At 46.7% G+C, this 28,000-nt stretch overlaps 1 protein-coding gene across 1 annotated transcript in view; it reads left to right on the top strand.

Annotated features, from left to right (window-relative positions):
- The window catches only part of LOC147729446 (T cell receptor alpha chain MC.7.G5-like), a 47,128-nt gene extending 27,330 nt beyond the window's left edge, over positions 1 to 19,798 (top strand). Inside the window, exons 2-5 of the mRNA XM_086954321.1 lie at positions 9,301 to 9,576; positions 12,495 to 12,548; positions 13,565 to 13,705; positions 18,152 to 19,798. Of these exons, the coding sequence (XP_086810447.1) occupies positions 9,301 to 9,576; positions 12,495 to 12,548; positions 13,565 to 13,671 (437 nt within the window). The 3' untranslated portion in view covers positions 13,672 to 13,705; positions 18,152 to 19,798. The remainder of the gene's footprint in view (positions 1 to 9,300; positions 9,577 to 12,494; positions 12,549 to 13,564; positions 13,706 to 18,151) is intronic.
- The last annotated feature ends 8,202 nt before the right edge of the window (positions 19,799 to 28,000 follow it).

Raw genomic sequence — 28,000 nt, 5'->3', positions numbered from 1 at the left:
CCACTCTCCTCTCTCTCTTCTCTCTCCCTCTCTCCACTCCCTCTCTCTCCACTCTCTCTCTCTCCACTCTCTCTCTCTCCACTCTCTCTCTCTCCACTCTCCCTCTCTCTCCACTCTCTCTCTCTCTCTCTCTCTCTCTCTCTCTCTCTCTCTCTCTCTCTCTCCTCTCTCTCTCTCCACTCTCTCTCTCTCCACTCTCTCTCTCCACTCTCCTCTCTCTCCACTCTCTCTCTCTCCACTCTCTCTCCTCCACTCTCTCTCTCTCCACTCTCCTCTCTCTCCACTCTCTCTCCCTCCACTCTCTCTCCCTCCACTCCCTCTCTCTCCACTCTCTCTCTCTCCACTCTCCTCTCTCTCCACTCTCTCTCTCTCTCCACTCTCTCTCTCTCCACTCTCTCTCCCTCCACTCTCTCTCTCTCCACTCTCCCTCTCTCTCCACTCTCTCTCCCTCCACTCTCTCTCCTCCACTCCTCTCTCTCCACTCTCTCTCTCTCCACTCTCCCTCTCTCTCCACTCTCTCTCTCTCCACTCTCTCTCTCTCCACTCTCTCTCTCTCCACTCTCCCTCTCTCTCCACTCTCTCTCTCTCTCCACTCTCTCTCTCTCCACTCTCTCTCCCTCCACTCCCTCTCTCTCCACTCTCTCTCTCTCCACTCTCCCTCTCTCTCCACTCTCTCTCTCTCCACTCTCTCTCTCTCCACTCTCTCTCTCTCCACTCTCCCTCTCTCTCCACTCTCTCTCTCTCTCCACTCTCTCTCTCTCCACTCTCTCTCTCTCCACTCTCTCTCTCTCCACTCTCCCTCTCTCTCCACTCTCTCTCTCTCTCCACTCTCTCTCTCTCCACTCTCTCTCTCTCCACTCTCTCTCTCTCTCCACTCTCTCTCTCTTCACTCTCTCTCCCTCCACTCTCTCTCTTTTTTGTTGACACATTGGTACAGAATATGCGGACATGCACACTTTCCACGCATGTGCAGATATGCCCGGTGGCCGCAGACCCCCTGCCCTCCTAGGGAGCTACAATGTGTTGAAGACCCCTGTCCCACTGATGGAGCTGCCTAGTGGTTGGAGACATGTTGTATTCTCATATTGCATTTTGATGTATCTTCCACTTTAAATGTAACATTCTGTTTAGATCTTTATGCAATGTTGGTTCCAGCTCTTTAGATTCTAGAGTTCAGTTACTTGCTCGCTGTAATGGGAACAGCAACTACTCTCTAGTGTTCATAATAAATATGTTATCAATTTATTTATAAATCAACCCTTGAAGCGTGCTTCTTCACAACAGATGGCGATGAGGATGAGATATCTGCTGTGAAGGAAGCACGCTTCAAGGGTTGATTCATAAATAATTCACCCCTTGAAGCATGCTTCCTTCACAACAAGACACCTATCCCACTGAGGGAGAGGCCTGGTGATTGGAGACCCCTGTCCCTCCTGAGGAAGCGGCCTGCTGGTTGGAGACCCCTATCCACCTGAGGGAGCTGCCTGGTACTTGAAGACCTCTGTCTGCCCTGTTGGAGTTGCCTAGTGGTTGAAACCCCCGTCACCCGTGTGGGTGCTGCCTGGTTGTTGAAAACCCCTATCAGTCCTGAGGGAGCTGGCTGGTGGTTGAAGACCCCTGCCCCCCTGAGGGAGCTCTGGTAGTTGGAGACCCCTGCCCCCCTGAGGGAGCTCTGGTAGTTGGAGACCCCTGCCCCCCTGAGGGAGCTCTGGTAGTTGGAGACCCCTGCCCCCCTGAGGGAGCTCTGGTAGTTGGAGGCCCCTGCCCCCCTGAGGGAGGTCTGGTAGTTGGAGACCCCTGCCCCCGAGGGAGCTCTGGTAGTTGGAGACCCCTGCCCCCCTGAGGGAGCTCTGGTAGTTGGAGGCCCCTGCCCCCCTGAGGGAGCTCTGGTAGTTGGAGACCCCTGCCCCCCTGAGGGAGCTCTGATAGTTGGATACCCCTGCCCCCAGAGGGAGCTCTGGTAGTTGGAGACCCCTACCCCCCTGAGGGAGCTCTGGTAGTTGGAGACCCCTGTCACACTGAAGGAGCTGCTTGGTCATTGAAGACCCCTGCCTGCTGGTTGAAAACTGCTGCTGCCCTTGAGTGAGCTGAGCTGCCTGGTGGTTGCAGACCCTGTTCACCACTGCAGGATCTGTCTCGTCATTAAAGACCCCTGTCAGTCCCAAGGGAGCTTCCTTATGATTGAATACCCTCACCCCTCCTGAGGGAGCTCCCTGGTGGTTGAAGTCCCCTGTCCCCTCTTGAGGGACCTGCTTGGTGGTTGGAGACCTCTGTCAGTCCTGAGGAAGCTGCCAGGTGGTTGAAGACCCCTGTCTGCTCCTCAGGGAGCTGCCAGGTGGTTGAAGACCCCTGTCTGCTCCTCAGGGAGCTGCCAGGCCGTTGAAGACCCCTGTCAGTTTTGAGGAAGCTGCCTGGTCATTAAAGACCCCTGTCAGTCCTAAGGGAGCTTCCTGGTGGTTGAATGCCTAAGTCCCCCCTTGAGGGAGCTGCCAAGTGGTTGAAGACCCCGGTCAGTTCTCAGGGCTTATGATTGAAGACCCCTGCCCCTCCCGAGAGAGTTGCCCAGTGGTTGAAGACCGCTGCCCCACTTGAGGGAGTTCCCTGGAGTCTGGAACCCCTGCGCCTCCTGAAGGAGCTGCCCATGTTTGAAGACTTCTTCCCCTCTTGAGGGGGCTGCCTGGCAGTTGGAGACTCCTGTCCCTCCTCAGGGAACTGTCTGGTGGTTGAAGGCCTCTGTCACTCCTAAGGGAACTGCCTGGTGGCTGAAGACCCATTTGCCCCCCTGAGGGAGCTGCATGGTCATTGAAGACCCCTGTCAGTCCTAAGGGATCTGCCTTATGATTGAAGACCCCTTCCCCTCTAAAGGGAGCTGGCTGGCAGTTGAAGACCTCTGTCACTTCTAAGGGAGCTGCCTTGTGGTTGAAGACCCCTGTCCCACTGAGGGACCTGCCTTGTGGTTGAAGATTATGTCCCACCGAGGGAGCTGCCTGGTAGTTGAAGACCCCGGTCATTCCTGTGGGAGGGGCTTTTAGTGTTGAACAGTGTTGACCAAGGTGGAGACGCCTGTCCTAGGACCATCACCAATGCTGGGAGCTGCAGTAGATCGCCAGCACAGGGCTAGACGTGCTGCACGAGTACCTTTTTGCACAGTGAAGTATGCAGTGGTTCGCCTTAACCTCATGTGTATCAATTTTTGTCGTTTTAATCTCAGATGGATCTTTCAGTATTGTCTTCAGTAGGCATGACTGAACCTTGTGTCATTTTCTTTTGAAACGATTTGAAATGCCCAAAAATTGCTCAAAATGTGAAATGCCAGATAAGAACCTTGTGCCCGATGTAGGTAATTCCTATTTACCTACTCTTAAATACCGAATCATACCGATTAGGTATTTAAGAGTAGGTAAATAGGAAGGGGGCAGATGTAGGTCATTCTTATTTTAGAATTACCAAATCTGCAAGATTCGGTATTTACTGTTTCGGTAAATACCGAATCGGTATTTCCTATTGATTCCTATGGGCCTTGAAGCCCATAGGAATCAATGGGAAATACTGATTCGGTATTTACCGAATCGGTAAATACTGAACCTGCAAGGGTGAACGGGGTGTCACTTTGACACCCTGTAGCACCCCAATTCCACGCTTGTGTGCCATGTGGCACACATACATGCCCTAAGGGCATGTCTTTGTGTCACATGGCACAGGTGTACATGCACACATGTGCATGTACACCTGAATTCGGTATTTTACCACCCAATTGTGGGTGATAAAATACCGAATTCTGAAGGCCTGTAGCACTGTAAACAGTGCTACCTACATCTGGGAGTTACCGAATCGGTAAAATTACAGAATCGGTATTTTACAGAATCGGAAAATTTACCGATTAGGTAAATTTACAGATTCTGTAAAATAATGGCTCCGACATTTCAATCACCAAATACCGGTCGGTAACGGCTGAATTCGGCCGTTACCGACAGGTATCTGGTGACCTTCATCGGGCCCCAAGTGTCTAAATTATACAGACATTTCTTGATAAGAAAATAGCATAAAAACACGTGAATTATGATCTGCTGCTCATGTCCAGTTCTTTCCATCCTCCCAAAATCGTGTTTATGCGGCACAGGGTTTTGGCATAACCTTCAGCACTTCACATAATATTCGTGATGTGAAATGCAAGAAATGACCTGAAACGCTACCATAAAAGATGCTTCACTTGGGCTCACTCTATATGGAAAGATGACGTCACGTAGACACCATTGCTCGTTGATTGAAACTTTATATCGTTTATCAGCCAGACCCACAGCTGACCCTCTATTCTGGAGATGCTCCGGGCTGAGCTGAAGGCCCTGTGCAGGTGAAGCCTCAGGTGAATAATTAGTTAATGAGTAGTGTCAGCCCTCCGAGGGAGCACTAATGAGTATTAACAGCCCTCAGAGGGAGCAGTATTCCTTGATTCTAGTTAAGAGAAGGCTGCAGGGTATTATTGCTTCCTCCCTGATCTCAGGAGCATCTAGCTAAACTGCACACAATTGAAGGAAGGGGCAGCCAGCCCCAGGAATTTGTTGTAAGGTGCAGTACTGGACAGTGGTGAGCCCCATCAGTGAGAGGCCATCATTCGAATGGTCAGAGTTGAAGGGTGTAGCACTGGACAGTGCAGGCCAGTGTCACTCTCCCACAGCTGAAGATTGGGGCAGCCGTCCACGTGTTTTTGTCGCAGGCTGCTCTACTGTGGCACTGATGGCTTCCGCATCTTCTTTGGCTCAGGCACTATGCTCACTGTCCGGCCAGGTAAGTAGTTCAAGTTCAAGTATTTATATAGCGCACTACTCACCCAGAGGGTCTCAAGGCGCTTGAGGAAGGGGGGGGGGTGAATTACTTATCGAAAAGCCAGGTTTTTAGCTGCTTTCTGAAGGAGAGGTGGTTCTGTGTAAGACGGAGGTGAGTGGGGACAGAATTCCAGGTTTTGGCAGCTAGGTAGGAGAAGGATCTTCCTCCCATGGTGGATCTGTGGGTGCGCGGAATTGCGGCGAGGGCTTGATTGGATGATCGTAGTTGGCGGGTGGGTGTGTAGAAGGACAGACTTGTGTTGAGGCATTCGGGTCCTAGGTCATAGAGGGCCTTGTGTGCGTGGGTGAGGAGACGGAATTCTCCTGTTGACTGGGAGCCAGTGGAGGTCTTTCAGGTGACTGGAAATGTGAGCTTGACGGGGGATGTCCAGTATGAGTCTGGCTGAGGCGTTTTGGATGCGTTGGAGTTTTTTCTGTAGTTTGGCAGTGGTTCCGGCGTAAAAGGTATTTCCATAATCCATTCGGCTAGTGACCAGTGCGTCGGTGACTGTCTTTCTTGTTTCGGCGGGGATCCAACTGAAGATTTTTTTGAGCATGCGTAGGATGTTAAAGCATGAAAATGAGACAGCGTTGACTTGTCTGGTCATCGAGAGGGAGGAGTCCAGGATGCATCCCAGGTTGCGTGCGTGATCTGTAGGTATGGGTGCTGTACCCAGGGCCGGTGGACACCATGAGCCGTCCAGGATGAGGGGGATGATCCTAAGATGAGGACTTCCGTTTTATATGAGTTTAGTTTTAAACGGCTGTTTTTCATCCATGCGGCAACTTCTTTCATTCTGTCGTGTAGATTGCTTTTGGCGGTGTTTGGGTCTTTGGTGAGGGAGAGGTGTCATCTGCGTAGGAGATGATGTTGAAATTGTGTTGTCGTGCGATGGAAGTGAGGGGACTCATGTAAACGTTGTAGAGGGTGGGACTGAGTGATGATCCTTGTGGTACGTCGCAGATGACTTGGGTGTCCTCTGATTTGAATGGGGGGAGGCGGACTCTCTGGGTTCTTCCGGCAAGGAACGAGATGATCCAGTCCAGAGCTTTTCATTGTATTCCGACGTTGTTGAGGCGTTGTATGAGGGTGCTATGACAGACTGTGTCGAAGGCGGCGGAGAGGTCGATTAGGATGAGGGCGACTGTTTCTCTGTTGTCCAGTAGCGTTCGGATGTTGTCTGTGGCTGCGATGAGGGCGGTTTCGGTGCTGTGTTTTGTTCGGAAGCCGGACTGTGAGGGGTCGAGGGAATTGTTGGATTCAAGGAAGGCGGCGAGCTGACTATTGATGGCTTTCTCAATGACTTTGGCAGGGAATGGGAGGAGTGAGATGGGGTGGTAGTTTTTGAGTTCTGAGGGGTCTGCTGTGGGTTTCTTCAGAAGCGCGGTGAGTTCGGCATGTTTCCAGCTTTCCGGGAAGGTAGCGGAGTTGAAGGAACTGTTGATGACATCGCGGAGATGGGGAGCGATGACTGAGTCTGCTTTGTTGAAAATGTGGTGGGGACATGGGTCGGTTGGTGAACCTGAGTGGATGGAGTTCATCAGGCGGATGGTGTCATTAGTGGTGATGGGGTTCCAGGCGCAAAGGTTATGAAAGTGCTGTTTTGGTTCGGAGGTGGGTGGAGTGGACTGTTCTTCGGATTGGTTTTCAAAGCTGTTAAGTATGTCGGCGATTTTGTTGTGGAAGAAAGAGGATAAAGAGTCGCAGAGGTCTTGAGAGGGAGTAATGTCTTTGATGCCGGCGGTGGGGTTGGTAAATTCTTTGACGATGTTGAATAGTTCCTTACTGTTGTGGGCGTTGTTGTCGAGTCGATCCTTGAATGCTGATTTCTTGGTGGATCGGATCAATTGGTGGTGTTTTCGGGTGGCGTCCTTAAAGGTGGTTAGGTTGTCAGTGGTTGGGTTTTTTCTCCAGATTTTCTCAAGAGTACGACATAACTTTTTGGAATTCTTAAGGTCATCGTTGAACCAGGGGGCCTTTTTGTTACCTTGTTTGGTTTGGTGGTGTTTCAATGGTGCTACTTCGTCAGCGCTGTGGGTGATCCATTGTGTGAGTTTGGTGGCAGCATGGTTTGGGTCCGATGATATGGTAGGAGGGTTTTGGTTAAGCGATGCGAAGAGTTGGTCAGTGGTGATTTTGTTCCAGTTTCTTCGAGGAATAGGTTGTGGGGGGTAATGGGTTGTGGTCTTTTTGTAGCTGAAGTGAACGCAACTGTGGTCAGTCCAGTGGAGAGTTGTGGTGTGATCGAAGGAGATGTGTTTGCTGGAGGTGAAGATAGGGTTGAGCGTGTGTCCGGCAAGGTGGGTGGGGGTGTCAACAAGTTGTTGGAGTCCGAGATTGGCCAGGTTGTCCAGAAGTGTGGTGGTGTTGCTGTCGTTTTTCTTTTCCAGGTGGAAGTTGAGGTCTCCCAGTACCTTTACACACCTTGCTGGTGAGTTTGTGGTTCTGCATCTGTGTGAATGCCTACAAGGCCCAGAATTACAAACACCTTGTGTCGAGGTTGTGTTTCTTTTTCATCGAAAACCCAAACTGTTGTGGAGGGATTTACAATCCATCATGATTTGGATTCAATGTCACTAGAAAGTAACCCAGAACTGCGATGTGTGCTGCGTTGCGTTACTTTGCGTCAAGGGTGCATTCCATGGGTGGTGCGTGGGTGTTCCCATACAACATTACATTAGTTTTAATGCAACTCCCTACATACGAAGAATTGCGGACAGGGATTAGCTTCAAAATCCTGCCCCTCCTTGAGGAGGAATGTTCTCTTTTCTCCTTGTTACTCCACTTTGTCTGACTCAGGCTCCTATCTGCCCCCTCTACAGATGCCTCCGTGCTGTGCCCTTGAACCTCCTGTGACCCAGGCTCAACTGTAAGACATGGCCCAACTGCCCTTCCTTGAGGCAGGCATAATGAGGAGAAATGTGTTCTTTTCTCCTTGTTACTTCACTTTGCCTGCCGGCTGTAATGTACAGCGCACATTCAAAGTGGGGAATGCCTGAAGGCACAGGTGTTGTACTGGATGGGACCCCTCACAGCCCAAAGCTAGGCTTCCCATAACAAAGCCCCTCATGGTTTTATGACAAGTGTGACTGCGCTGGGGCAGTATTGTGCCTGGGCAGGGGGAGCAGAGGGGGCCACATCTTAGTAGATATGGTGTGTTCTGCCGTCTCCCATATACACAACGCAGCGACGTCACCCGCTGAATACGCTTCCGGTGCTAAATCACGCACAAGCAGTGCGACGTGTCTATTTCCGCCCATTGGTAGAACTCTAAGGAATCTTACAGAGATTTTATGTAACTCCACAGAATTCCACAGAGTGAAATTCCATGGGTTCCACCTTTGCCAACAGCATATTTAAGATTATTTTGCCAGTAGTACTACTTTAGTGAATTTAAATATGTTTTCAACTGTCTTACTCTTATGTGGTTGTATATTTTGTATTAGATGTCTCTCTTTAAAGGCCTCGTTCAATTTTGGTGAGGCCACCATTCAGGAGTAACTACTCCCCATTTGCGAACCCCTCCGTTGTCCCTCCAACATTTACTACTACATGGTTAAATGTTGTACCTGCGTGTGCAGAGACCGCCTCCGCCCAGGCAGAGATCTCTGTACAGTAAAAGACAAGAGAGGGAGGTGGAGATTTCCAGATGAGGTTTTGAGGCATGTAATGTAGAGCTATGTTATGTAATCAAAGTGCCTACCATGACTGGGCTTCAGTGAGTCAAGGAAGCCAGTGAAGGTCAGAGGGCACCAGAGATATTTGCGTTCATATGTATTAATGTTTTGCATCACCCTTGCACCACACAAGGGCGCGCAGGGCGATGCAAAACCCAGGATGAGGTCACCTGTCATGGGGTACATCAAGGGAGCACGAGTCGCTTGGTAGGGACGCTACATGGGTGGAGCATGGGAGGTTCCATGCATACATCCATGTATTCTGAAGCATTCCTTGATTTACCTACCATGGTAGGCCTCAGATTGTGGTGTTTGAATTGTACGCTTTCCAACCAGAGGTGCAACGAGGAGAAGTATCCGTATGTATCCTTGCTGTTTCCTCTTTCTACGCGTGCTGCATCCTGCATCTTGCAGTGGTTTCTATGCAGCTTCCCCTTCCTACACAAAAACAATCTTGCCTGCAGTGCAGGCACCCTTGCTCCATGGCATAAGGAAGCCTGCTTTGGCGCCAGGCTGCAGGGTGTGCTCCAGCGCAGGCAGAGGACAGAGTGCACCGTATCTTGATAGATATGGTGCATTCCTGCCCTCTCCCTTTTCCGCAGCGCAGGAAGTTGTCTTGCAGCATTGCGTTGCATGAAAAAATGATACATATGGCCCTTCGTAGGAAAGATATGGATTTTCTAACTTTTATAGTTTAACTTCAGTTCATAGGGAATTAATTATGTTTTTCAAATTAATCTGCATCGACTGGGTTTTGGATTGTATTCACAAACGTTCTCCTGGACCTTCGATGTTTCAGATTTACGGAACTCGCCACCTTCGGTGTACCGCCTGAAGCCAGCAGAGGGCAGCGAGAACCAGATGGGGTCCGCCTGTCTGATCACAGACTTCTTCCCCAGTGACCAAGTGAAGGTTTTCATCAACAACACGGAAGGACAACGGCCACCAACACTGGTGGAAAGTGGGAAGAGGTGGAGCTACGGGGTGGTGGAATGGAGCAGCGATCCACATGGCCAACCGGTCAACTGCGCTGCATCGTACAAGGCGAGAAACAACTACACGTACGAAGGCAAAGGCAAGTGATGTCTCAGTGCATGGTCACTGCAAGAGGGGATGTGAGTGGAATACAAGACTCTGATAATGTTGATGAAATATGACCAATCTCTGCAGACATTTAGGAGTGGTCTTCAGTTACAACAGACAGGACTGAGATGAAACTTCAGGCACAATGATCAGTACCTAAAGTGGCATTTCTAAAACAGTAATGTTAAATCATCTTCACCAATAAGTAGCGTCATAGATGGTTGAAGTCCCACAAGTGAGACTTGAGGATGGAATAGTGCCCTGAAGCATTTTTACAGGCTGTTGGCACATTCATAGGACCATTGTACCTTTAAATATAAAGTGGGTGTCTCTGGGGCTTCACTCAAAGGCTTTTAAAGCTCTGTGTTACCCTCCATGGATTGCTTCACACAATTGGAAACTGAAAAAAAGGAAATAGTCTTGGTGTCTGTGAGAAGCAAACAAAAGGGAGACGCAGAGTTCCAAACTCTGGTGGGTCTGGCATATGGCCAGGGTGGTACGGGGCCAAGAATAGACTCGGGCCTCAAAATAACAGTGTCCTCATTGGGAAAGCTGATAGCTAAAATAGAAAAAGTGGTCATATCAGGAAAATCAACTGTAAGACATGGCCCAACTGCCCATAAAACCGGCCCACACCGGCAAGACATTGACCTGTCGGACCTGCCCATCGGGCACTGCCCGATTGCACTATAGGCCAGTCCGACCCTGCTCATGGCATGGCCTGTTTTGTGAAACCATCAGGTGCTTGCGCCAAATTATTGCATTGCGCCTGCCGACTCCACCCCACCCACCCACCAGTCTTACCTCTCTTACCTGCACAGGCCACGCCGGCTGGTTTGTGTCTGGTGCCCTCTCTAGTGCACCACCGCTGGCCAGAAGTGGAACTACAGCATGGGGGGGGGGGGCGGCAGAGTCTGTACATCCTGTTCCATCCTTCTTTTTGGGTTTGAGTCACACCATGGATCCTCCAAAGACTACACTCACAATGTGCTAAAATGAAACAAACTCTTGCATACAAACACAGATTTTGTCCCAAAAGAGTTTGCACCATCCTTTTTTGACTAAAAGTTTTTGAGAGGCTTTCGAAGAGTGGTCTTCAAACGTATTTTATACCGTGCCCCACATTTGATTAAGTAAAAAACTATTCGCGCCCCCCACTCCCAGCATGGCAAACCTATTATTTTCTTATAATTATTCTATAAAAGTGGCAGCTCTGAACATATTTGGAAATTCAAAGTTATGTTCACTTAACATATTTAAAATCCTTTCAAATACTTAATTCCCAACATTCTTGAGGAGCCTGAACTCCCTGAGAGTGGGGAGGGGTCCAGTGTCAGGCTTCCTCAAACATGGCAGGAGATGTTTTGAGGGGTTTTAGAGCCCCCATCCTTTCACCTCCTGTCCCCCTCACACTCCTTGTCACCCACGTCCAACCAGGACACAAGCAGAAAAGACTTTACTGAAGACCTGTTACAAAGTGGTTCACTACTACTCACTGCTACTCACTACTACTCACTGTGACTTACTGCTACTCACTGCTGCTCACTGCAACTCACTGCGACTCACTGTGATTTACTGTGACTGACTTCTACTCACTGCTACTCACTACTACTCACTGCAACTAACAATGACTCGCTCCTGCTCACTACTACTCATTGTGATCACTGCTGCTCACAGCTATGCCCTTGACTCACTGCTACTAACTACTACTCACTACTATTCACTACTACTCATTGCTACTTACCACTACTCATTGTAAATCACTGCTACTCACTGCTACACACTATGGCTCACTGCTACCCAGTGCTACTCACTGTGGCTCCCTGCTACTCAGTGTTACTCAATGTGACTCACTGCTATTCACTGTGGCTCATTGCTGCTCACTCCTACTCACTGAGACTCAGTGCTACTCAATACTACCTACTGTGACTCACTGCTACTAAATGTTACTCACTGTGCCTCATTGCTACTCACTGCTACTCAATGTGACTCAGTGCTACCCACTCCTACTCACGGAGACTCACTCACTCACTGCTACTCACTACTACTCACTGCCCCTCTGTTTTCTGTAAAACCAGAGCACAGTTTTACACATTATGTTAGTCTCTCTTTCAAAATAAAAGCTTCTCTGGACCAGAGGCTGGTTCCTCCCCCTACTAGAGCACGTCAGAGTGCCCCTCCTCGACCTCTGCTTTACAGGATCCCACCTATATTCTTATTAGAATTATTGATTGATATGAAATTGGTATATCACTTGTACAAGGCCAAGGAGCTCACCACACTGTACATGGAACAAGACAATGAACTGAATCAGAGGCACTGCTTTTAGGAAAGGAAAACCAGGCAAGTGAAAACAAAGCATGAAGTGAATCAATTGACTGAGCTTCCTGGCATGAGTGAGAGCTGAGGGCAAGTATGGGAGACTGAGTAGCAAGGGAGGGAGGGGGGGTGGTATGAAGGGAGAGAGTGATTTACAGACTTTGGGGTTGCATTCAGAGACATCAGAGGTGTGTTTATCTGGAAAAATGTGCACTTCTTGATTTTGTTAATGTCCAGCTCTCTTCAGAAGACTTCTGTCAGCCCGACAGACTGCAAGGGTATTTAAGAAAGAAGGGCTTTTATTACAATTAGAACCTGGTTGTAAATGTCCAAAGGGGGGGTAAAAAGTATCAGATACTAATAGCTTCTATGGAGATATTATGGCCTTATTTGGCATCTCCATCCCCTGCGGGGCGGATGTCCCGTCCATCACCAAGGGTGTTGCAGCCTCTGGAGCTTATGGTGAGGTGATGGGCCCCCCAACGCTCAGAGTCCCACACCCTTTGATGTCTAAATTGGGCCCTAAATTACTATTTTTCGGCTACGTTGTGAAACACCAACCAATAATCCTTGACATTTTCTCTTTTTCAGATGATGCTCAGAGGTCCTGCCCTGTGATGTCAGTCGATGAAAGTTTTCAAACAGGTATGGCATGCCATTCTTTTACTGTGGTAAACCCAGTGTCCATCGGGCAGTCTTGAATTAAGGACCAGAGGGATTATGACAACAATGAAACATTAGCCTCCCAAGTCACAACAACCAGGGGCTCCTAAGGCCAATATCCCTTGGTGAGGATGACCTTATGGCCTGTATAAACCAGATTAGGTAGAAAACCAGGGCCTTCATAGCCACACTTACTCATTGTAACTCTGGAGTAAGTCACAACTAACACAGCAAGCTATAATTACAGAAAGTGTATCCGTGTTTACCACCGGATGAACTCTTTAGGTTAATGTCCATTTAGAGGAAAAGTAGCAAAACAGATGTGACTTAGAGGTTCATCCCTTCCAAGATAGCAGGAGGTCAGAAGAACTGCCCAGGGAGGTCTTCAATCCATCTATCATCTCTCGATTTCAAACCAATCTAAGATCTCCCTGTCTGCACATTTTCTCTCTTTTTCAAAGCGCTCTAAGATCTCTCCATCTGCTTCTCATCTCTCTTTTTCAAACTGGTCTAATATCTCTCCATCTGCTTCTTATCTCTCTTTTTCAAACCACTCTAAGAGGCCTCCATCCGCTTCTTATCTCTCTTTTTCAAGTTGGTCTAAGATGTCTCCATCTACACATGACCTCTCTTTCTCAAACCACTCTAACATCACTCCATATGCACATTGTCTCTCTTTTTCAAGTTGGCCTAAGATCTCTCCATATGCACATTGTCTCTCTTTTTCAAGTTGGCCTAAGATCTCTCCATATGCACATTGTCTCTCTTTTTCAAGTTGGCCTAAGATCTCTCCATCTGCACATTGTCTCTCTTTTTCAAGTTAGCCTAAGATCTCTCCATCTGCACATTGTCTCTCTTTTTCAAGTTGGCCTAAGATCTCTCCATCTGCACGTTGTCTCTGTTTTTCAAGTTGGTCTCAGATGTCTCCATCTGCTTATCGCCTCTCTTTCTCAAACCTCTCTAACCTCTCATCACCTCTCTTTCTCTTGCATCTACAGATGAGAAGCTCAATACCTTGTCGCTCACGGTGCTGGGACTGAAGATTATCTTCATGAAGAGCATCGCCTTCAACATCCTCATGACGCTGAAGCTGTGGACCCGCTGACGGTGTCTCCCCAGAACCAGCTCCTCGGACAAAGGTATTGTGGGTGTCACTGAGTTGCCTCCTATGGCTCTTCCTCCTGCAGTGGTCAGGATGTACCTTCTAAAAGCATCCCCTAAACCCAGACTCTTTTCCATGAACACCCACTAGCACAAGGACAGCTGGGACACTCCTCTGCCTTTTGTACTTAGTCAAGTGAGGCCTCCCCAGCCACACACAGCACTTATGGACCGCTTCTGCACTGTCTCAGCAGAACCACACAGCTCAACTACCCTTACCTAGTAATGAAAGGCCCACTGGGTTTCAGGAGCTGGACTTCAACAAGCAGGGCATCTTCCCTTTAATGTCTGATTATAAACACAGCCACGTTGATGGTATCAAAACATCCCAACATGCACAGGGCGGGGCTTCCATGAGTAATGTTGCCTTTCAGGGTCGGTCACGTGAAGCATGGCGGTCCCGGACAGGAAATCTGAAAACTGTCACTGGCAAGCAGAAGGAAACCCCACTGAGCATCAGGGACATTTATTTTATTTCTTCCAAGGGATCCCCCTACCTTGGGGTCATTCTTGAGAACAGAGCCAAATAGTGATGCTAGCAGCAACCGTGGTGGGCTCTGGGCTTTTGTCACCCATAGAGGATTCTGCCTCAAAATATTTAAATAAAACAATCAATGAATTCAGCGACTTTAACATTTTCCCTGGAGTCTCTCCCCGTCCGAATCACTGGGCCTTGGAGGTCCCTGCTTTCGTCAGTCCTGGTGCCCCTGAAGGCAAGAACTTCAAGGCGCTGTTTGGAAAAAGCATTGCTCAGTTGAATCTTTCTGCTCTTTAATGCTGCACACAGGGCTCCCACGAAGGATTCTAGATTAGACAATATTCCCCCAGGCATACCCTTCAGTCACCACAAACACTTAAAACACAGATGTTCCTTTGTAACCACAACAACAACTTGCACTCCTGCTCCTCCTCAAGCTGCGTGAAAGTGGCCGGGAGCAAATTTGCAAAATCCTTTGAAGTGTCATTTTTGCAGAGTTTGCATCAATGGTCTGAGAAACAAGGTACAGATCTATGACCCGGTGTGTGTTGCTCTTCCACATCACAAGATGGGGCAAGAGCGACGCAAACCTTAGGACAGATTTATGAAGCCACACAAAGCCTCTTTGGAAGCCTCTGACTGGCTCGAAAAATCTGAAGAAACAAAACGCAGAGCAAATCACTGTGTTGCATTACTCTGCCCATGGAAGGTGTTCCCTCACAACTCTCATGGATTTTGAAACATCCCAAAAATTAACGGGAACTTGCAAACCTAGGGATGTGGCACCTTCCCAGAGGAGGCATAATGAGGAGATCTATTTCTAGCTCTCCTTGTTTCTTCCTCTTTCTACTGTGCTCCAATCTGCAGCAGACATAGAAGAGGCAACAGTGTCCCTTCCTGCACAAAAATGAATCCTGAATGCAACACAGGCACCCTTGCAACATCCCTTCTTCAAGGATCCATTCCAGACATCCTGAAAACAGGGCACGTCTCGCCTATCCTAAAGAAAACTACATCGGACCCTAATAACTATCTTCTGATCTCTAACATCCCGATGTTAGCCAAACTCCTGGAAAAATATGTTAACATACAGCTGAACAGCACATTGATCGATTCAATCTGCTGAACCAATTTCAATCTGGCCTCGGAGCAGGTCACAGCACAGAATCAGCCATAACACATGTATTAGATGAGGCTCTAAAAATCCTAGACCAAAATGAAACCTGTCTTCTAATCCTACTCGACCTGTCATCAGCTTTTGACACCGTCAAACACGACAACCTGCCGGATCTCCTGAAACACAGAATGGGTATGTCTGGAAATGTATTTAACTGTTTCGCCTCTTTCCTCCAAAATAGATCCCACGGTTTCAAGGTCAACCAATCCCTGTCCTTCCCCTCACCTGTCACACTGTGAGTTCCACAAGGCTCCTCCCTCTCTCCCACCCTGTTCAACCTTTTCATGGAACCTCTTACTGATCCTCTCAGCCTCTCCAAGATACAATTCCACATGTAATGGCAACACTAGTTAGAACTATCCCTAGAGTGAACGAGCTGGAGGTGCAATATTTGACCATGAGAAGGAGAGGCACTCATCATGGGGCAGGAGTGTGAAAGAGTGAAAGCGCTGGAGGTGCTTCTTTGAGCATGAGAAGGAACGGCACTTGTCTTGTGGCAGGAGTGTGAAAGAGTGAAAGAGCTGGAGGTGCAATCTTTGAGCATGGAAAGGAGAAGCACTCGTCATGGGGTCGGAGTGTGAAAGAGTAAAAGATCTGGAGGTGCAATCTTTGAGCATGAAAAGGAGCGGCACTCATTATGGGGCAGGAGTGTGAAAGAGTGAAAGAGCTGGAGGCGCAATCTTTCAATCTTTGAACATGGAAAGGAGCAGCACTCGTCATGGGGCAGGAGTGTGAAAGATTGAAAGAGCAGGAGGTGCAATCTTTGAGCTTGACAAGGGGTAGTACTCGTCATGGGGCTGGAGTGTGAAAGAGTGAAAGAGCTGGAGGTGCAATCTTTGAGCTTGACAAGGGGTAGTACTCGTCATGGGGCTGGAGTGTGAAAGAGTGAAAGAGCTGGAGGTGCAATCTATGAGTATGAGGAGGAGCAGCACTCGCCATGGGGCAGGAGTGTGAAAGAGTGAAAGAGCTGGAGGTGCAATCTTTGAGCATGAGATGGAGCGGCACTCATTATGGGACAGGAGTGTAAAAGAGTGAAAGAGCTGGAGGTGCAATATTTGAGCATTGTGAGGGAGCGGCACTCATCATGGGGCAGGAGTGTGAAAGAGTGAAAGAGCTGGAGGTGCAATCTTCGAGCATGAGATAGAGCGGCACTCATTATGGGGCAGGAGTGTAAAAGAGTGAAAGAGCTGGAGGTGCAATCTTTGAGTATGAGGAGGAGCAGCACTCGTCATGGGGCAGGAGTGTGAAAGAGTGAAAGAGCTGGAGGTGCAATCTTTGAGCTTGACAAGGGGTAGTACTCGTCATGGGGCTGGAGTGTGAAAGAGTGAAAGAGCTGGAGGTGCAATCTTTGAGTATGAGGAGGAGCAGCACTCGTCATGGGGCAGGAGTGTGAAAGAGTGAAAGAGCTGGAGGTGCAATCTTTGAGCATGAGATGGAGCGGCACTCATTATGGGACAGGAGTGTGAAAGAGTGAAAGAGCTGGAGGTGCAATCTTCGAGCATGAGATAGAGCGGCACTCATTATGGGGCAGGAGTGTAACAGAGTGAAAGAGCTGGAGGTGCATTCTTCGAGCATGAGATAGAGCGGCACTTCTTATGGGGCAGGAGTGTGAAAGACTGAAAGAGCTGGAGGTGCAATCTTTGAGCATGAGAAGGCATGGCACACATTATGGGGCAGGAGTGTAAAAGAGTGAAAGAGCTGGAGGTGCATTTTTTGAGCATGAGAAGGGGCTGCACTCGTCATGGGGATGGAGTGTGAAAGAGTGAAAGAGCTGGAGGTGCAATCTTTGAGCATGAGATGGGGCTGCACTCCTCATGGGGCAGGAGTGTGAAAGAGTGAAAGAGCTGGAGGTGCAATCTTTGAGCATGAGATGGGGCTGCACTCCTCATGGGGCAGGAGTGTGTAAGAGTGAAAGAGCTGGAGGTGCAATCTTTGAGCATGAGATGGGGCTGCACTTCTCATGGGGCAGGAGTGTGAAAGAGTGAAAGAGCTGGAGGTGCAATCTTTGAGCATGAGATGGGGCTGCACTCCTCATGGGGCAGGAGTGTGTAAGAGTGAAAGAGCTGGAGGTGCAATCTTTGAGCAAAGTCTTATAACACAAAAGTGGAACTTCCTCGCGCGGCCACTAAGCCGGCTCAGTGACACCAGCGCTCCTTACTGACACCCATTTAAACATGTAGGTTACAAGTTCCATTTCTAACAGGGGTCTCCGGCTCTCATTCTGCAGAGTTCCAATCCCTGAGAGCAAATGAACTTATAGAAACACTTACTACTTACAGGGCTTACAAACGCAAAGCTGCAAATTACAACATACATTAAAATAAGTTATTATTATTATTATGCAACCATAGTAATCCTTAAGCGGACTCGTTCTTTTGTGCTATGCAGCAGGGCCAGTAGGAAAGGTTGAAATTAAGTGGTGCAGTTAAGTTCCTCTCTGTGAAGAAGCACCATCTTCCATCCACCCCTGCATTACCCTCTCAGTAACTCACTAGCGCTTAACACATGCAGAGAAGAGACATAATAAAGGCGCTGCTGTTTCAAGGCGCTGCAGTGTTAGCCAACAGGCTTCCTACCACTACACCAGGCAGGGGTTGGGTGGTGGGCAGGAGCATGAAGAAGCCCACAACATGAAAACATTTGAATATTTAGTAAGTAATTTGTGGATGTGCTAAATAACAGAATGACCAGTTGTAACAACTTTAAGATCACCTGCGGAGCTCATATGACACAGATCTGTAATGAATTCCCTTTGTCTCCGTTCCTTAGGATTGAAAGAATGGAAGATGGTCAGCGAAGCACCCTGATCATATGTAACCATTTCAGCTTACATCGAGCCGGCCTATTAACACAGTAATCGCAATGGCCTTATGTCCCCTGCCAAGGAGCTTTATGTCAATGATGACGAATTTGAAGATATCCCCATCCTTCATCTTCAGCTGACGCAGTCCCTGGTCTGGCCAAGGACAGCATCCCGACCCATCTGTTGTGCTGAAACTGCAGCGGAGGCATTTCAATATTCAGTACTCATTCTGGCTAAAGCCATAAAACATCCATCTGAGAAGAGTGGACTTGTGACTGTGTCTACAAAGCATCAGAAATTCATTTTCTCCTTCATAAACTGCCTCTAAGTGTAGCTCACATACCTTGTCTCTGTCCTTGTCTTGATGTTTCATAATACAACCAGCTCGTCTCTACGAGAAATGCATGGTGCATTCTAGATCATTAATGTATCTTGTCTAACTCTAAAGCTCCTCATGGCTGTTCTTCTAGTGAAATGAGCCTCTTGGATTCCCCTTCTAGTGGAGTGAGCATCTAACATCGCTGTTCTGGGTTTCTCTCCTAGAGGAGGGAGACTTTTAGTCTTGTATTCTAGAGGAGGTGGTTTCCCCTCTACAAGTCATCTTAAGTTGCTCTTCCCAGGAAGTGAGCCTCTTGGGTTGTTCTTTTAGGGGAGGCGGCCTCTAGAATTGGTGTTCTAGAGAAGGTGGCCTCCTTGGTTTTTCTTGTATTGGAAGGAGTTGTTTGGGTTTTTCTACTAGTGAAGGGACCCTTTTGGGATCCTATTCTAAAGGAGCAGGTGCTCAGGTTTGAGCCACTTGGGTTCTCTGTTATCTGCACCTCTATCAAAAATAGGACACTCATTTTACACCTTTTTAGTTCACTGGATTCCCATTGCCAACCAATCACAAACTTTAGTTAGTCTTTAACATCCTCTACCATGCCCAATGGATGCTACTGCATCCAACATCTACCACAGAATCCAAGGTCCATCATTATCACTTAATGCCCACCACACACCCAGTGCCCACCACCAGCCATTCATGCCCACCACCACATCTAATGGTTATCACAGCAGCCAATGCCCGCCACCATCACCCAATGTCCACCACAGCTCCCATCTTTCCCGCCACCAGCAGCCAGTACTCATCACACCATGCAATGTGCATTACCAGTCACCAACGCTCACCATCCCTGACCTCTCCGGGACAACAACCCAAGAAGTGAAGAACAAAAGGTGTTAAACAGAGGTCTTGTCAGCCGTGTAAGCGCTGCTTATATCGGGAATATCCACTTGTGGTACTGGTAGTTGGTCTGCTCTTATGAACAAATAGAGTTTGCCTGAGGCCATTAGAATGGTTTGTCCCAGAATGCACATGCAGCAGAGAGTAGCCTGCTTTGTGGGCTCCACAGGTGCAGCCAATATTGTGCTTAGTGGTTTAATCTCTATGAATGTATTTCATTTCTGTTTTATTACATTCTGAAAAGTGTAAATGTAAATTTGTAGATTTTAGCAAAGATAAAGACAAATCATAGAGCTTTTATCTGAGGTTTAATTATTCAGTAAATTTTTCTGAAATAGATGCATATACATTTTATCACTTTTTCGTATTCCAATAAACGCTACAAAAAAAAGCCTTGCATCATTTGTGTTTGTGACTAAAACTATAGGGAAAGAGGTACACTATCTTTTCATGTCTCTTTTAACCGGGCTAGGTTTGTTTGATTTTAGCAACCATTCTATCTCATTATCTGCATGGGGCTATATTCCTTCTGCTCATAGTATTAAACACTAGCTTGGATTTTCATTTGGGAGGATTAAGAGGGCAATGCTGTATTTAAAATGTTAATCAGTCCAGGTGAAATCGTTTAATATACATGTACATGTTAGGATTATTGCCACTAGCCTAGGGCGGATGTATGACGTTACCACGCATACTTTAACAACGCATACCACTACAACGCATTTTTTACAACTCAGAATCCTTTACAACGAATGCCTTTACAACGCATGACATTACATCGCAGATGCTATTACAACGCATGCCATTACAACGTAAGTATAGGTAAGTATATAATTTAAAAAAAAATTAATTAATAAATATTTAATTAATTTTAATTCCTAAATTATTTTTTAAAATGTTTTTGTAAATATATATATATATATATTTTTTTTTTTAAAATAGCGTAGGTGTTTTAAAATATTATTCTAACTCCAGGGCGGAGTAATAATAGGGTAAGTGCAGGATAATGTAGGGGTAAAAATTACTTATTTTTTATTTTTAAAGAACTTAATTTTATAAATATTAAAATTAATTAAAATAATTTATTTAATTTATTTAAAGAACTTTTTTTAAAACTGAACCCTTAAAATACTCCTGTACCCCAAAACCCAAACCTATCCCTAAACCCTAAAGATACCCCTGTACCCCATAACCCAAACCTATCCCTGAACCCTAAAAATACTCATGTACCCCATAACCCAAACCTAGCCCTGAATCATAAAATACCCCTGTACCCCATAACCCAAACCTAGCCCTGAACCCTAAAAATACCCCTGTACCCCATAACCCAAACCTAGCCCTGAACCCTAAAAATACCCCTGTACCCCAAAACCCAAACCTAGCCCTGAACCCTAAAATATCCCTGTACCCCATAACCCAAACCTAGCCTTGAACCCTATAATACCCCTGTACCCCAAAACCAAAACCTAGCCCAGAACCCTAAAATACCCCTGTACCCCATAACCCAAACCTAGCCCTGAACCCTAAAATACTCCTGTACCCCATAACCCAAACCTAGCCCTGAACCCTAAAAATACCCATGTACCCCATAACCCAAACCTAGCCCTGAACCCTAAAATACCTGTGTACCCCATAACCCAAACCTAGCCCTGAACCCTAAAAATACCCCTGTACCCCAAAACCCATACCTATCCCTAAACCCTAAAACTACCCCTGTACCCCATAACCCAAAACTATATCTGAACCCTTAAAATACCCAAACACCCCAAAACATATACCTCAGTACCCAAAAACATATACTCCTAAACTCATACTTACTTTTTAAAATTACTTAAATTAATTTATTTAATTTATTTTTAACATTTATTAAATTAATTAAATAATTTTTACAAAATTAAATAAATGTTTAAAAAAAGATAAACTTACCTATACTTACATTGTAATGGCATGCGTTGTAATAGCATCTGCGATGTAATGTCATGCGTTGTAAAGGCATTCGTTGTAAAGGATCCTGCGTTGTAGTTGTTGCGTTGTAAAAGTAGTCCGTTGTAATAGTTGAGTTGTAACGGTTGTTTACCGCCTAGGGCTTGCCCTTAACGAAAGCTGCCATTTTCGGGAGGAGGTCTTTGAAGGTATAGTGTTTCATGTACGCGCCTCCATGGCAATATATATACGAGCAGCATCTGTGCAGCATGCACCTGTGGCAGGTGTGTTGAAGGCACAGCAATGGCAGTCCCGTCTGCGTCCGTCATAATCCCAGAAGTCCCTGTCAGCATCCTGGAAGCACCTATTGGTGTCCCGGAAGCCCTTGTCAGCATCCACGAAGCGCCTGTCAGCGTCCTGGAAGTGTCAGACATGCTGTCCCTTTTTGTCCTTCATTTTCTACATACTCAAGAAGAATTTCTGAACTTAAAAAAGTAGTTGAGTGAGATTCCTGAGGTAAAGAAAGCTTCTAATGAGATGAGGGTGGTTCAGGGCTTTAAAACAAGTAGTGAAATGGTGACCCCAGAACCCAGGTTGAACTGCATGCTATTGTCACTTATAGAGAGGCGGATCCATTAATATTTCAGGGGAGAGCACAGTAATGCGCCATATTTAACACTATATCCGCATTGCAGTCCTCTCCTTTCACTGGTGCACCATGTGCCGCCAACGCAGGAGCCTCCGCGTCATGTTGCAAGGGAGCCTGCGTTGAAGGCAGAATTCCTTGTGTGCATTAAGGGACATCTTCCTGGACAAAAACTATCCTCTGAGGTTTTGTCCTCTTTCTATGTCTGCTGCAGAACGCAGCACACATAGGAAGAGTAATTAACAAGGATGAATGAAGATGTTTCTCCTCGTTGCGCCTCCCCTCGTAGAGGCGTCGCACGTTGATACATTGCGAGAGCTGCTGCTCATGGTTAATCTTGGAATGCGCAAACATCAATGGATGGATGAGTGTTCACACCCACACTCCACCACTGGAACACCCACACTCCACCCCTGGAACACCCACACTCCACCCCTGGAACACCCACACTGCACCCCTGGAACGCCCACACTCCACCCCTGGAACACCCACACTCCACCCCTGGAACACCCACACTCCACCCCTAGAACACCCACACTCCACCCCTGGAACACCCACACTCCACCCCTGGAACACCCACACTCCACCCCTAGAACACCCACACTCCACCCCTGGAACGCCCACACTGCACCACTGGAACGCCGCGGCGACTCGCGCTGCCTTGCGTTACTGCAGGCTCATGAAGCGCCGCTGGGCCACACATGGGGGCCTTGTGTAGCTTGGTAAATCAGAGTTTAGTGTTGCATTGCCCTCGTCTTACCTTGCTTGGCACAAGGACGACACAGCATTTTGATAAATCTGTCAAAAAATACTCATGCACAGAAAAGGTTCCTTGTCTTAAAACTGAAAACCTTGATATGCCGGGTCCGATGGAACCGTGGCTGAGGGATTGGTCAGACCCTGACCTGCATACAGCAGCCCCCCAGGAACAACAATAGTAGAGGACAGAGAAGCTGGCTCAGCCATTCAAATGTGTTAATTAAAAACATTGAAATGACCAATTTCCCATTAGCATAAACTTTACGTATTATGTAACTCCACCCAAAAACAATGTGAGCTTGCTCACTATTATATCCTTCACCCCCCATACCCAGGTATAGTTTGAAGTTTGGTTCCTCTCTAGCTGAAATGATTGCTCCACATTTATTATAATCTTTAATTGAAAGGGGGGGTTTCAATATACAGTGAAATGATCAAAATATTTGTGAGTCTACAGATCTGTCGCTCTCGCTGTCTGTGCATTCTACCACACACATGAAAGTCCACTAAACTCATCCAAATTTTTACAATGGATGAGACACTTTTTGAGGGGCAGTTGAAGATGGTATGTTCTGAACATTTTACATTAAAGATAATAGCCATGGCCGACCACCCATCAAAGTTACACAACTATTGGGGTGATATTGATCTTACATTTCCCAAGTGTCCTTGGACAAAGCACGTGGGCAAACCCCCACCTACCTTCTGCAGTGGTAAGGAAGTTAGGAAACCAGTGAAGCGTGTCAATGACTGAGTTAATGATGCTCTACATTCAGTGATAAGGAGAGTACCCAACTAGTGGGGGCATAAGTGACTGGGTTAATGATGCTCTAGATTCAGAGGTAAGGATGGTACCCAAATACTGGAGGGAGTCAGTGATGAGTTAGTGATTCTCTAGATTTAGCGGTAAAGAGTGTACCCAAACAGTGGAGGGTATCATTGACTAGGCTAATCCAGCTCTCCTTCCAGCAGAGGTAGGGAGAGGCAGCAGGGCAACAAGCATAAACGCAGTCCTTCCAGAAAAGCAGTCCAGTTGAGTCCTTCAAGCAGCTCAGCATTCCTTGTGACAGATTCAGAAGTTTCCGGTTTTAGGGGGTTAGAGACCCAGCACTTTTATCCAAAAACGCCTTTCATGTAGGGGGTGACTGACTTCAAAGGAACTCATTGAAATGCACAAGGATCCCTTTCAATCCAGTCCTGTCTGCCAGGCTAACCCTGTTGGGGTTGGTAAGTCAGTGCTTTGTGTGAGGACAGGACACAGCCTACTCAGATGTAAGTTTGGGCCACCTCTCCCCCTTCCTGCTCTGGAAGGCTATCAGAATGTAGAAGAATGCTAAGGAGTGCCCAGTGACACCCAGCCCTTCACGTGTTAGTGGCTGTCAAGAGGGAATGCATAAAGTGTAGCTGTCACCCAAACCAGCCTTGTATAAGAAACAGGCTATCAGGCACAAAGATCAGTACCTAAAAGTGGCATTTCTAAAACAGTGATGTTAAAGCATCTTCATCAATAAGGAGGATTTTTCATCACCTTTCCATACACATCAAACATGAATAAACTGCTCCTCTCTGATCAGGAATTACAGCATAAAAGTATAATAAGGAATTCCCAATGATGGCCTATGAGAGGGGTAGGCATCACAGTAGTCAAAAATGAAATAGACTATTTGCCACTGCCAGGAAATGCAAAGCATAAAGGTACATGTCCCAACGTTTTCTTACATGGCATCCTGCCCTTAGGCTTACTTATTATCTACCTTAGGGGTGACTTATATGTAATAAAAGGAGAGTTTAAGGCTTAGCATGTAGTTTTGAATGCCAAGTCAGAGTGGCAGGTACCTGTACACACAGGCCTTACAGTGGCAAGCATGAGACAGGTTTAAAAGGCTACGTGTGTGGGTGGCACAAGGAGTGCTGCAGGCCAACTGGTAGCATTTGAAGTACAGGCACTGGGTATATGGTATACCAGTTTAATCACTCTGTCAGGTGTATAGAGCATCAGATGAGACGGGCCCAATCCCTTTACTAGAAAGGTTTTCGTGGTACTTTCCGCAGAGACAGCTTTGGTCTTCTGGTGGTAGCTTACTATCAACCACGAAATTCAAACTCTCACGGATGGGAGAGAGGGCCTTCAGTGTGGTAGGAGCTCAGCTGTGGAATGAGTTGCCGCAGAGAATCAGACAGGCTGCCTCTATGATTGAATTCAGGAAGAGCCTGAGAACTTGGCTCTTCCCGAAAGTCTGATCAGTACGCTCCTTGCTCTGATCAGTACGCTCCTGCTCCGCTCATCATCACGCTGATTGGGTGTTATTATATCTGAGCACCAGGATACCCGTATGGTGGCTGTTGTGCTATATAAGCACAGATAGAATACAATACAATACCGTTTACAAGAGACTTACAGGTACAACAAGTTTGGCAATCAGGTATAGGCCAGAATCATTTGTTTAGGGTAGAAACATGTACACTTTAGAATTGGTAAGCAGTGGCAAAGTGCTCAGCGTCCTAACACCAACAAAAAAGAGAGACAAAAGCCAAACATGTGGAGGAAAGACCGCTGTACGAATGACATGTCTAACAGAGGGAGCCAGTGAGTCAGTCAAAATAACTTCATACGATTTATCATAATAAACCATAAACAAACATATAGTATAAAGTTGTTAAAATCATAACAACACATTTAAAATCATTCATAAGAAAGAGTGAAACATTCCTGACAAAAACATAAAAACAAACTGTGTAATTGTCTAAAAATTGTAACTATAATAGGGCTAGCCTCACTTGTCTAAAACCCAGTGGCAGCAATAAAAAGGGACATACTTATGTTGCAGATTCATTAACTTTGGACAAATAAAAACAATATTGCCCACATGCATCAAAGTCAATTGCATTCGCAAACGGTGCGAATCGCATTTTTTGGCCGTTTGCGAATGCAATTGACTTATTTGGAATGCATCATGCATTTCGCAATTTTAGGAATCGCAACCATGTTGCGATTTCTAAAATTGCGATTGCATTTAAGAAATCGCAAATTCAGATTTCTTAAATGCAATGCATGTTCATTTTGTAATTGCGACTTCGCAATTTGGAAGTGGTAAATTAGCATGAAGTTTAACTTCATGCTAATTTACCGAAAACTTTCAAATATGCACAAATCGCATTTTTTAAAGTTTTAATTTACACACACACATGCCCTTGGGGCATGTGTGTATGTAAATTGCATTTAAAGTTACATTTTAGGGGTGCAGAAAGGGGTTCTTTGGACCCCCCCGCACCCTTGAAATTGCATTCACATTTTGCGAATCGCAATTTGAAATTCGCAAAATGTGAGTGCCTTCCCATTAATTCCTAAGGGCCTTTTGGCCCATAGGAATCAATGGGAAGGGTTTTTCTTAATTGCGATTCGCAAATTGTGAATCGCAATTAAGGAAAAATACCAAATCGCAAAAATAAATTCGAATTGTTCATGCATTGCAGTTTGCGATTTCTAAATTGTGATTCCTTAATTAGTCATCGCAAACGGGTGCAATGATGCATGTGGCCGTATGTAAAGTGTCGAGTGCAGCAGCCATATCACAAGTACAAAATGAAGGATCCTTTGGTTTATGCCAACCAACCAACAGCTGTGGAAATACATTTAGGTGAAAATAAGACAGGAGGTGCCTATAAAATACCAGCATGCCTAGAGTTAAATGGCATTCACATTTACCAGAGAGTTTTACCATCTCATAGTGCTTACAGGTGGTTTTAGTCAAAGCCCTCTGTGCCCTTTTTTACTGCATTTGGAACCAATAATCCTTTTTGAAATTAACTCTGGTTGGTGAAACACATCTGGTCTACCCATCCCCCTCAAGAGATCTATATCCATGGCATCTGATGGCCATCAACCAACCTCAGAATCCTCCTAAAAAATGTATCCTCTAAACCTGGATGAAAGAACAGGACACATACCCCCAGATCTCTGCTCCCAAAGACAGACTGGGCACATACGTGGCTCTATAAATACCCATCATTGGTTTAATATGTGGGCGTCCTAATCTTCTCGAAAAAGCAGCAGTACAATGAGCCACTTTGTTAGAAGACGGCGAACGGCACTGACTAAAGAGTCGTAATTTAGTTCATCGGAACAAATACATACATAGCTACATTTGTTTGTTCTGCTAATGTGCTGTCCCCATATCATGTGGGATTTACTTTGAACTCTTTTAGACCCTAACACCATCACGTACGCTCTAGTCAAATTGTTTTTCCAGCCTTAGGAGTTGCAGTCGATTGTTTGTAAGCACAGAATCATCCGCGTACAAGAAGGCTGGCACAGGCCTGTCACCCACCAGAGGGACACCCTGACACCACCAAAAACCATTCCCACTGATTCATATATAAAGCTACCAACGAAGGTGCTAGAACTCAGCCCTGACAGACTCCTCTTCCTATCCGAAAGTGCAAAGAGCAGTTCCCATCAACTGAGGCTTCCAATAAATGAATGACGGCCATCTAGCCCCCAATGTACCCCCAGCACAGTCCATAACGTGGCTCTATCAGCTGCATCAAAGGCTGTGCTGAGGTCCATGGAGGCCATTTGTATTTCCTCCTTCCTCACCTTAACATACTTGGTGATTAATAAATAAAGATTACAGTTTTTCTTGATTGTTCCCTCCCAGATCCAAAACCACATTGGGTGTCTGAAATAATATTCCATTCTCTGCCCAGTCCTCAATCGAAGTCACTGTCCCCTCCTCATCACCTTCACTTCAGCATCCACTAAAGACATGGGCGAGAGCCGGCTGGCTGCATCCACATTTTTTAAAGCCTGTACAATGACAGATGTATTCCAAGAAGATGCCAGCTGACCTCACACTGCCGCATTTAGGTGCTGGGTCACCAGAGGGCCCATACATCCACAAGTGACTTATAAAGGTCCCCAGGAATCCCATCTGGCCAAGAGCTTTGTTTGAGCGAAGAGACGCAATCGCGTCTGCAACGTCTCTGGCCTCGACCTTTGGAGGGCCCCCACTGTCAAAGCGGGTCACCTCAGTTGGCCAGTGGATGAAGTGTTACCTGTGGCATAAACAGCTTCAGAATGGCTGTCCCAAACCTGTGCAGGAGTGGGATGGGTCTGTCTGGGAGAGCTGCCTCATTAAAAAGTCATGTATCCATCCACTCACCCCATGCCTTCATTTTAAGTACTGAATTTCGGATGTTGCAAGCTCAACTAAACCTCTCTCTGGCCTCGATTACTAACTCCTCACCCTTGGAATTTGAGGTAAG

This window comes from Lissotriton vulgaris, chromosome 2_1 (assembly GCF_964263255.1).
Source record: "Lissotriton vulgaris chromosome 2_1, aLisVul1.2, whole genome shotgun sequence".
NCBI lineage: Eukaryota > Metazoa > Chordata > Amphibia > Caudata > Salamandridae > Lissotriton > Lissotriton vulgaris.
Note: the sequence above shows the minus strand (reverse complement) of the source record. Positions and strands in the feature narration are given on the sequence as shown.